This window comes from Adiantum capillus-veneris, chromosome 19 (genome assembly GCF_014529385.1).
Source record: "Adiantum capillus-veneris isolate H3 chromosome 19, ASM1452938v2, whole genome shotgun sequence".
NCBI classification, from domain to species: domain Eukaryota; kingdom Viridiplantae; phylum Streptophyta; class Polypodiopsida; order Polypodiales; family Pteridaceae; genus Adiantum; species Adiantum capillus-veneris.
In genome coordinates, this window is record NC_140949.1 from 97,441,865 (window position 1) to 97,452,323 (window position 10,459).

At 41.6% G+C, this 10,459-nt stretch overlaps 1 protein-coding gene across 5 annotated transcripts; it reads left to right on the plus strand.

Annotated features, from left to right (window-relative positions):
• The first annotated feature begins 262 nt into the window (after positions 1-262).
• Positions 263-2,708, plus strand: LOC147434518 (UBP1-associated protein 2C-like). 5 transcript variants are annotated; one of them, XR_015185362.1, is made up of 3 exons: positions 263-1,647; positions 1,833-1,891; positions 1,976-2,383. XR_015185362.1 is itself a non-coding variant. In XM_086490964.1 (2 exons), exon 1 carries the CDS (start codon positions 337-339, stop codon positions 1,645-1,647), a length of 1,311 nt encoding a protein of 436 aa, XP_086347090.1. In that variant the 5' UTR covers positions 263-336; the 3' UTR covers positions 2,685-2,708. The 5 variants fall into 5 exon arrangements, 3 of the variants coding, with proteins under 3 accessions (XP_086347090.1, XP_086347089.1, XP_086347088.1); XR_015185363.1 differs by having other exon boundaries at positions 1,840-1,891; XM_086490964.1 differs by lacking the exons at positions 1,833-1,891; positions 1,976-2,383 and adding an exon at positions 2,685-2,708.
• Positions 2,709-10,459: the final 7,751 nt, after the last annotated feature.

Below are 10,459 nucleotides of genomic sequence, written 5' to 3' on the forward strand. Positions count from 1 at the left end.
AGTTTTAGCATCTTGTACGATAGACAATCACTCTTCTTGTGAAGACCTACAGAAAAATTTATTTTTCGAGAAATTTAGTCTCACAACCAGGGGTATTTTGGGAATTTTGGAAAATTTGAAGGGCATTTTGGGAATTTATGACAAAATATCGGGGGCATTTTGGGAATTTTTGAAATTTGAGGGGTATTTTGGGAATTTCCTCAAATTAGAGGGGTATTTTGGTAATTTCCCCATAAACAAAAGCATCCACAATTGTATGCGTAGTGCAGTGTTAGAGAAGTTAGGGTTCCGAGAAGAAGTGGTTTTCTTGCTGCGTTGCTCTTTAGTTTCGCCGCGATGGATGCCAGCAAGAAGAGGAAGCTCGATGAGCCTGCTGAGGAGGTCGAAGATGAGGTAGAAGAAGACGACGAAGATGAAGACGAAGAGGACGAAGAACAGCAGAATGGTGCTGCGCAGGGCGACGGTGGGGTCGATGCTGACGAGGTGCGCGCCCTCATTGAGCCTTTTACTAAAGAGCAAATCGTAGATCTTCTTTTGCAGGCTGCGTTAGCGGATTCACAGGTTTTGAGCAAAATCAGGAAGCTTGCTGATAGGGATCCTGCCCACCGCAAGCTTTTTGTCAGAGGCCTCGGCTGGGATATAACTGTGGATTCCTTGAAGGCTATCTTTGCGCAGTATGGGGAAATTGAAGAATGCTCTGTAATCAAAGATAAGCAGACAGGTAAGAGCAAAGGCTACGGCTTTGTTACTTACAAGCACATGGATGCAGCTCGCCGTGCTCTCAAAGAGCCCAGCAAGAAGATTGAAGGGCGGGTTACTGTGTCACAATTAGCATCAGTTGGGCCATCTGTTCCATCAAATGATCAAAGTGGCCGCAAAATCTATGTGGGCAATGTTCCACACGACCTTTCTGCTGAAAAGCTTCTCTCCGTGTTTGCCCAGTATGGGGATGTGGAGGAGGGGCCTCTTGGGTTTGACAAGGTATCCGGTAAATCAAAGGGTTATGCTCTATTTGTTTATAAGTCTGCTGAATCGGCCAAGAAAGCATTGAAAGACCCTTCAAAGACTATCGATGGGCATCAAGTTAACTGCAAGATGGCCACATCTGATGGGGGGCACAAACCAAAAATGGATATGTCAGATCTAGTAGCACAGTCTGGGGGTATTGTGGGTGCAGCTCCAAACTTGGCTCTTTCAGGATTGCTACCTTTGAATCAAGGAATTCTGGGGCAGCATTCACTTGCTGGTTTGTTTACAGGTCTCAATCCAGGATCTAGTCTTGCTGGTCTGAATCCTTCGCTCCATGCCTCAGTCGCACATCAACTGGCTCTTGGTTCATCCATCAACCCTTCACTCAACCAATCGTTGAACTCCTCACTACCATCAACTTTGAATGCCTCACTCCCACAAGGGGTCTCTCAGGGTCTCTCTCAAGCGGCTCTTGGAACATACGGACTGCATGGTCTTGGCATGTATGGATCTCAAGTGGCAGGTTTAGGTGGAGCAGGTGCCAGTACCTTATATGGTGGGGCAGTGGGATCTCAGTCAGGAATTCTACAGGGTTCGGGACAGGGCTACACATCAGCACAGCTTGGGCAAGGCTCCACTGGTCGCTCACAGTCTCTTTCTGGGTATTTTGGAAACTAGGTAAGCAAATTTTTTATTTCCAAGTAGTGGGCAATGCCAATGGTCTGTTCTTTGCATGCTTCTGGCCTTGCACATTTGGATGATGCATAATGCACGAGCTGCTCATCTTGGTTAGATACACCTGCTGAAATGTAGTTTTAACTTGATTCGGGCTTGAGGTATGTCTTTGATTTTATTTTCTGAAGTTTTCAGCTTCTGCCTTGGTTTTGCAAACTTCTTGGGCATAAAATTATACTTTTTTCTCGTAAGGTTTATATGCTTTATCCTTCCATCTCATATTTTTTATTTGGAATGCTTTTCTGACTGCCATGTAATTTTGTATTTGCAGCTATGAGCTACACAGCCCTCTTTATTTCTGGCCATTGACAGCATTTTAATCATGGACTTCGTGGATGTTATGTAATGGCTCAGGGCCTTGTTTGCTGTTGTTGCCAGATTTCGCAGCTGCTGTATGATCAAATGGTTTCGATTAGTTTTGGGAAGGGTATACAAGGAGGCTTGTCCTTTCTTGACCCTCCCCGTCTCGTTTTGGCATCCAAATTGTTAAGGTCTTTTTATCGGCGAACAATTTCTACATGGTGATAAGTTTTCCACACTTGGCTCAATTTTTCACTTTTTGTTGGCATCTGCTGCCGACTTTAATGAACGGTTTACATCCAACCTTTCTGAGGCCTTGTTTTCATGGATGAATTATGTTGAAGTCTTGTCTCGGTAATTAAAAGCCTGCTTTTTTCAATCCCTTTTCTGGGACGTATCCTTGTCAGTTTACATCGTGTTTCTTCCTTTGTTGCCACACAATTTTCTGTGCCTTGCTCGCATTTGTTTCAGTTGTTGCACTCTTTGCTCTATTTTTCTGCCCTTTTAGTCGTGCATTATGGGTAATAATCGGACTTCTGAAGTAGGCATCCATTTGTGCTTGATTTTGAGGAACATGGCCTTTTGCTTCCAATGAACCCATTCATAGGTTGATTTATAGGTGGACAGTCCTTATTTCAGAGTTCAAACTTTTTTTTGTGGCTGTTTTTTCTGTTCTGTAGCTCCGCGATGCTTTTATCAGACAGATATTCTGAAATGATAACCTGCTTGTATTGGACCTTTTTTTATCTCCACTTGCATAAGGCCATTACAGTTAGCCCTTGGCCTTCGGAAACCTTGTTGGACGGTTATGGAGATGGTCAAATTCTTACTTGACTGGTTTGTTGCGCTCTTTGAAGCTCTGGGGCAAAGAAAGTGCTCAGAGGATACCCTTTTTTGTGCTCGATTATGCCATTTGCTTCTGTGGTTGCAGTTGGATTTGTCGGTTTTGTAGCCTTTCTTTATGGGATTTGGCCTTAGTAAAGCATGGAATCCTTATGAGCAGTTGAGGACCATTGGATAAAGCTCGCCGATTAGTGACACTTGGCAAGTTATTGAAAATGGTAAATCTTTTTTCTTCCTTTCTCTTGTGAGAGGGACATCAACTAATGGTCGTCTTCTGGGTATGTAGGCCACTCTGAAATAGAGTTGGCTTTTGTTTTGCTGTTTCTGTTTAGAGGAGGGAGCTTTATTAGCTGGCTCCTACTGCTCTTTCTCATCCCCCTATGTAGGGCATTGTGGCTTTTCACCTTGTTGTTCCTGTCATACCATCTGGGATGTGCAACTTACAGCTCCAAAAGTTAGTTGGATGCAGTGAGCCTTCTTGCATCTCTCGAGGCAACTTGCCCTCCTTTTATACTGGTGAATGGATTTGTAGATTTAAGTGTTCAAAATGAACCTTTGAAAGGAGAAATTGGGATCTTTTCTCCATATCGAAGGTGATGGGAAGGCAGACCCTGTTGATACTCTGTTGCTACACTGGCAAATGAGTGTGTGCAAACACAAAAGGAGAAATTGGGTTCTTTTCTCAACCTCGAAGTTGATAGTAAGGCAAAAACTCCAATGATGCACCGTGTACTTGATGCTATGCCAGCAAATGAGTTCATGACCAATGTGTGCAAACACACCCCACCCTTCGTATCTGGTACCTTCAAATGTTGATACTCATTCTCTGCAGAGCTTGAGGGTTTAGTTTCATAGTGAGATTTGCTGTCGTGGTCTCACATCAGCACTGTACCTATGCATTTTTTTCCCTGTATCAATACCCCTCCATGGAGGAATCTTGAAAGTGCTTTTCTACCAACATTTAGTTGCCGGATCTGATGTAGTTTTTGCCCTCGTACCTCTTTTATAGTGAGTAAAGTTTTTGGCCTACAGAAATCCTTAGTAAGCCATGGAATTCTTCGGAACACTCTTGGATCCGCTGCATAAAGTTTGTCGATTATTTCCACATGGCAAGCGAATGATGGCAAAGCTTTTTTCTTCTTTTTCTTGTTAGAGGGGCATTATCTAAGCACTTTCTTATGTATGTAGGCCATGTGAGATAGTTTGCCTTATTTTCCTCTAGTATTTTGCTTATCCCGGATTCATCTAGGTATATTTTTTAGTCTTATAGCAGACATGCAGACTTCAAATTGTGAAGTTCTTTCGAGTTATGACCATGTGATATTGTGCTAATTCTTGTATCTTTTGTGGTGCATATGCCCTATCAACTACCTCATTTTTGTGCTAATTTTACCGTTTTAATGCTTTTTAGTGCTTCCCTTGATCTCTGGATTCATGATAGAATATCAGTAGGCTGAACCTTGTTTTGATGTATGCCCATGTGTCGTGTGTGTGTCTCCGCGCGCGTTTGTGTGTTGTGTGGAGAGCATATGTTAGTATCCAGCTCTACACCCACTATTGGACACCTACAATGTTAGTGGGGATTTCGTGGTATTTAGTCTTACTATGCAAGATGGAGCTGATGGCTATATTGTCTTGTAGGTGACTACCATGAGTCTAAACCTCACACTTTCCTTTAAGGGTGAATTTGGGCTTATCCCAGATTCATTTTGGTATACTATTTTCCTATTTCTATAGACACTGATTAGTGGGTGGTACGTTTGCCTATCCTCTCATGTAGGCCATGGTTATTTTCCACTTTGCTATGTACACTAGCCAATTGCTTTGGGATATTCCTTGGTGTGCACCCGCCTCCCTCCTGACAATTTTCTATGGGTGAATCCTGCTGCCCTGCAATCACCCCCCCACATACCTTCCCTCCCTCCACGACATGTTCGTCCAAGAGCCCCTTACAAGCTCTCTGGAGAAGTGGCAGACTGCAGACTTCTCGCTTGAGAGAGAGTGAGAACCATGAAGGCCTTACCATGTGCGACTGCACAGTGCACACTCCTGGCCAGCTGTTCCTGGCTCCGATTGAGAATGCGAGAGCTAGACAGCATCTGCAGAGGATTCTTTCTATTTTCAAATTTTCTCTTATTGTGGGACATGTAGTATATGTGGATGCAAGACATGGGTATAGCTTTTTTGTCTACACAAGGTCTAAGCTTTTGGGAGTATACCAAGAACCATTGGAATAAGCTTGTCTATCAGTGCCACACGGCAAGTTTATCTCCGAAGCTCTATTTAGATGTAGTGTACACGGGAAATCTAGAAAATTCATATTTTTCATGTCTTTCTAGCAAATTGTCCCTAGTCTTGCACGAAAATTGTTGTAGCATGCTAGCATGTGCTAACATGCGACCCCCCTGAAATGCCAATGTGGGTGGAAGAGAAATGATGAGAAGAAGACTCCCAACCTCATTTATTAGTCATACAGTAGTGTGGAGAGGGTTAGATGGAGCTTCACATCGTATGGATTTCACATATCTTTGTCTTCGACACATACCTGTCAACATGCTTCAATAATCAAAGAATACCAAGAACAAGAGAGTAGCTAGATTGGAGAGGAAAAGGGCTTCCAAAAGAGAGTGGGCTCTTGACTGATACTTGAAGAACATTGGGTATAAAGAAACTCCCGTACCAAGAATTCGACTCTAATACAAGTTATTAACCTTCAAGAAGAATTTGAGCGATTGTACAGAGGAGAGGTGGTGGAGGGACAAAAAAGGATACTTCATCGTGATGGAGAATGCAAACCTAGTCAACTCCCATCCAATGGTGATGGGAGGTTGTCGTAGGTTGTACCTAGGTTGTGGAGATATTTGTTTTTGTTTGTGCTTTTAAACTTTGTTTCTGGAAGCTGGGCTGTTTATTCTTCATACAGGTTTGTCACCTTCAATGTGTGGAGCGGAAGGATAGGGTAAAGTCTAATACATTCATGTTGGAGGTTAAACCTCTTTTTAACTTCGACTCGCGGTAGTTAACCATATAAGTATGTAATGGTCTTTATGAACTCTGTATCATAGGGCTAATAATGCTGAAGTACGAAACTATGGGTTATTTATGGTCACACAAAAAGAACGTGGTACCATGAGCGATCTGGTTTCATTAACTAGAGAATATTTTATGCCAATGGCAGATTCTCCTCACAAAGTTAAATCTTTCCTCTAGTGTTCATAGTGAACATGTACTTAGATGCCTGCCGACGATGAGATTATGCTCCCTCCCTATAAATCTTAGTAGAGAGTTGATTATTGAAGGAATAATAACAATATAGTGCAGTAATTGGTCAAAGAGAAGTGAAAGTAAATGAAAGGAGGGTGAATCCAAGAATTAGCCTTGAGAAACAAGACACATTCGAAGATCGTATCCTCATAGAAAGCACATATAGTCTCCAAAATCAATCAACACGTTGCAGCAAATTAATGTCTACACAGTCTTCAACCCAAGTATACATGCACAGGATATGCACTCATTTTGGCCACTATGAAATGCCCTATACGTGGAAAGGACCAAAATTTGAATTTCCTTTGTTTTGCTTATGTATTCTCAAAGTAGTGAGGATACTGCAATTTATAAGCAGCGCACACGAAAATCATGTTTTCTGATCTACTTGTGAAGTGTTAAAGTATCTCCCACTTGTTTCTCAAATAAAAGACACAAATGATGTAAGGGTTTGTTTTCATGCCAACCCTAAATAGATATACGTAGAAATGTGCCATAGTAAAGGTTTGCATTGCTAGATCTAAGTTGACGATATAAAAACATAACGTGTGCAATTTGTTTATCGGTGTGGAGCGTAAAGAATCCTCTCTCTCTCTCTCTCTCTCTCTCTCTCTCTCTCTCTCTCTCTCTCACAGAGACAAAAAGGTGAAACACAGTTTTTGCTAGGAAGGGACATAATTTCATGTGGTAGGAATCGATTAGGCAAATTACATAATAACGGGTGCATAAGAGTGATCACATCAAAAGCCTAGCTTTTTCCATCATAAGATGACACATCCGAATGCAAGTGAACTTTTCAGTCGTGATTGCTTGAAAGAATCCTACTTTTTAGGGGGGTGATAATTTTTAACTAGCATCAATCTTACGATTGTTTTCTTTGCTCAACAAATCCATCATGATTTTGTACTTTGGTTCAAATGAAAGTGTCTTCTGTGGGAAAGACGAAATATGTTTGCTTGTTAATTTCCAAGCACAAGAAAGTTTCCTCTTTTTTAAGTTGATGATGATTGCTTTATGATTATTGAGCCAAGCTACATAACTATGCCAATAAGATTGCAAGTTATGGATGCATGGAGAAGCATATGTCCAAGAAGTATCTTTCACACCTCAAAAGTTCTTTTTTTGACACTCATATAGTAGACATTGGATTCCAAGGGCACAAGTGTAAGATAGGCCAAAAAATTGTGAGGACAAGCAAGACAGTAAGGTAAGAGGGGTCTATGGCTACAAATTTTTTGCCTAAGATTAACATGGCATCATAACATGCTAACACGTGAACATAATCAAAGAGATTCTTTGCACGGTTACCCAATTTTGGCGGTGTGGACGTTTTACTCTTCCACTTGTCTTTTTGATAAAGGATTGGAAGTTTGTCAAGATATGATTTGGACATAGCCTACCCATCGAGGCATAAGAGATTTTGTGTCCTCTCTAGAGAAATATTAGAGAGCATAACAAGCATATTGCCTTTTCCTCATCTAAATTCAAGCTTGCAACTTGCTGAAAATAATGTTGAAATTCTTTGGACATGAAGCGGCGACACTGCCTTCATTCGCAAACCAAGGAGCTTCTTCATAAGGTACACATTGTTGGAACTTGTCTCTTTCTCACATGTGTTGCAAAAGTTCTACCAAAACAGACTATGGTCTTATCATTGATGATAGTAAAGTAGCATACATGTCTTCTAGAGATAGAAAAACATAATAGTAGCATACATGTCTTCTAGAGATAGAAAAACACCATAGTAGCATACATGTCTTCTAGGAAAAAGCAATTTGCTTTCACAAATTGCAAAGTTGTTTTGATGTAAAATTCGGCAAAAAGAATACATTATTGTGCTCTGATAGAGTCTTAGCTTGATCAAAATGGACTTTGATAGTGAAAATTATGACCATAAACAATTTTTTTTCTAGAAAATTTGCTTTACGTAGGCCGGTGCCCAAGAAGTTTTACGGCCCATTTCATCACTTCATTTTGAGCATGCCTACACCTTGGGTTAGACTCAGAGGTTGTATGAATCTGAGTTTAGATGATAGAAATATAAGAAATTTTTTTATATTAATGTTTTCTCTTTCCCACTCCTCCTCTACAAAACACCCACGCATTTAGTAAAGATTCAATCTCAAAATTTAATATGCACACAGCTTCTCAAGTTCCATAATATGTAGACACTTGGCTTCCAACGAACTCAAAGCTCTCAATGGTTCTCTTTGCGCACAAGCTGAACACTTGCTGTCATACCACTTGAGAGAGAGAGAGAGAGAGAGAGAGAGAGAGAGAAGAAGAAGAAGAAGAAGAAGAAGAAGAAGAGACTTTGAACGTCGTAGGAAACTATTCCAAGAGACCTTAAAGATCTATCCAACGAGAAGAGTTGAACTCAAGACCTGTTATTCAAGAGGGAAATGGCATAATGAATCCATCACACTTGCGAGAGAGAGAGAGAGAGAGAGAGAGAGAGAGAGAGAGAGAGCATCTCGAGGATAGACTTTTCATCATTATGTGTAATCTTCAACTTGGAGACCCATTTATGTGGCAAAACCCCCTTTTCATTGCACAAATGCACATTGTCCTAAGTTTACGTTTTTTGCAAATATTCCAATTTTGGTTGCATAGTGTTGTATTTGCCTATTGCATGAAGATATAAAGTCATGAAGCAACAATTTCGTAAATGCTCCTATATTGTGAGTGTAGAGAATCATCTAATTCCAAGAGATTCAAGCTAATATTTAAAGAATCTTATAGTCCTAGCTCACATAATGGAGATTTACAGCTTCCAAAGCATGCCTGATCTCTAAGGTTGCTCTCTAGGCACTCACAGACACAATAAAAGAGGTGAGAGGTGCAAATTTAATCGAACTTCCAATCTCTCTCTCTCTCTCTCTCTCTCTCTCTTTGCCTATCCAAAAATCTAATTCTTCACTGGTTTGAGGGGATAGCAGCTAAGATAATTCAAAGAACCATACAAGATGCATGATCACGTGATGTGAAAAACGATTGAAATGTAAAAGGCCACAAATTAGTGCCATTTAGGATAGTGATATTATTAATCATACCATGGTGCACAAGTTGGCAAGATGGAATCAGATCAAACATGAATGTCATCTAGTATGCAAGAGCTCCTTTTTTAAATCACTAGCCACTTCTTGAGCGTAGCTCTTGTCAAAATAGCCAAAAATCAATTTACAAATGAAACTACGATGTTGTACTTCCTTCACTCGACCAAAATGATGTAGCTTTTCTAGTTTTGGAAACATTAGAAAGAACATCCTCTAGCTTTAAGCTCCATTTCACAATACGTATATACCCTTCCATCTTCCCAAGCACCCTGTTCACTACACCAACACAACCTTGGCAACTCATTTCCACTTTCAATTCAACTATTTGTGTTGAGGTTGCAATGTCCAGCCCGCCTTCTCTCTCTCTCTCTCTCTCTCTCTCTCTCACACACACACACACACACACACACACACACACACACACACACACACACACACACACACACACACACAAATGGTGATTCGCATAAAACAAGGCAGGAAGGAGTTGAGGGCAGGGTTTTCTGCATTCCGAAGGAGGACGCAATGATGAGGCCATGTGAGCTCGTAGCAGGTAAGTCTTTCTTCCACTCGCCTCAAGAGCCTCCCAGTATTGCTGCCGCATCAACGGCCACCATTTTAGCAAGAAGCTCCCCTCCAAAAACAAGAAAATCAGCCTCTAGGAAGACGACCTCCCGCACATGCACCAATGTCCACTTTCGGCGTGTTTCTCAAGCTCCGTCGCCATCATTTGGCCACCCACCACTGGTGCAGGCTCGTCGTTGCTGCAATTTTGCGTTTTTTGCAACTATGAGGCACAAGAGGAGGAGGATGATATAATGACATGCTAAGCTAACTCCCTTGTCCCTGTCGCAAACTGCCGCCTGCACCCCTTTCTCTATAGCTAGTTGGTCTACTGCAACAACCAGAGTCTGCCGGCCGTGCGGGCTGGTTGTAGCGGTAGACCAAGGATATGTTGTAGCATGCCTAGCTGCAAACACTGCATATGGCACCGGTATTTAAAAAACAAAAAGGCGTCGGTATTTTTTGCATGAGGCTGAGTTTGGGTTGGGCAACACTGAAGCAGTGGTGATGGTGGACATGATACCAGAAGTGAACACAACAGCTCTCATAGAAGAGATAATGATGATCTCTCACGGTTACAGCGGGCGAGTGATGGAAACTCACCAGTAGAAGAAAGCGAACACCATGCTGGAAGACCTAGCACTGATCATGGCTTGGAATATGTAAGTGATGGTTAAAATTCGATCGCAGCTGTCTCTGGAACCATCTTCGACTGTCTGGCCATTCCC

Coding starts and splice junctions, on each gene's coding strand:
- LOC147434518 (XM_086490964.1), top strand. CDS start 337: ATGGATGCCAGCAAGAAGAGGAAGCTCGATGAGCCTGCTGAGGAGGTC.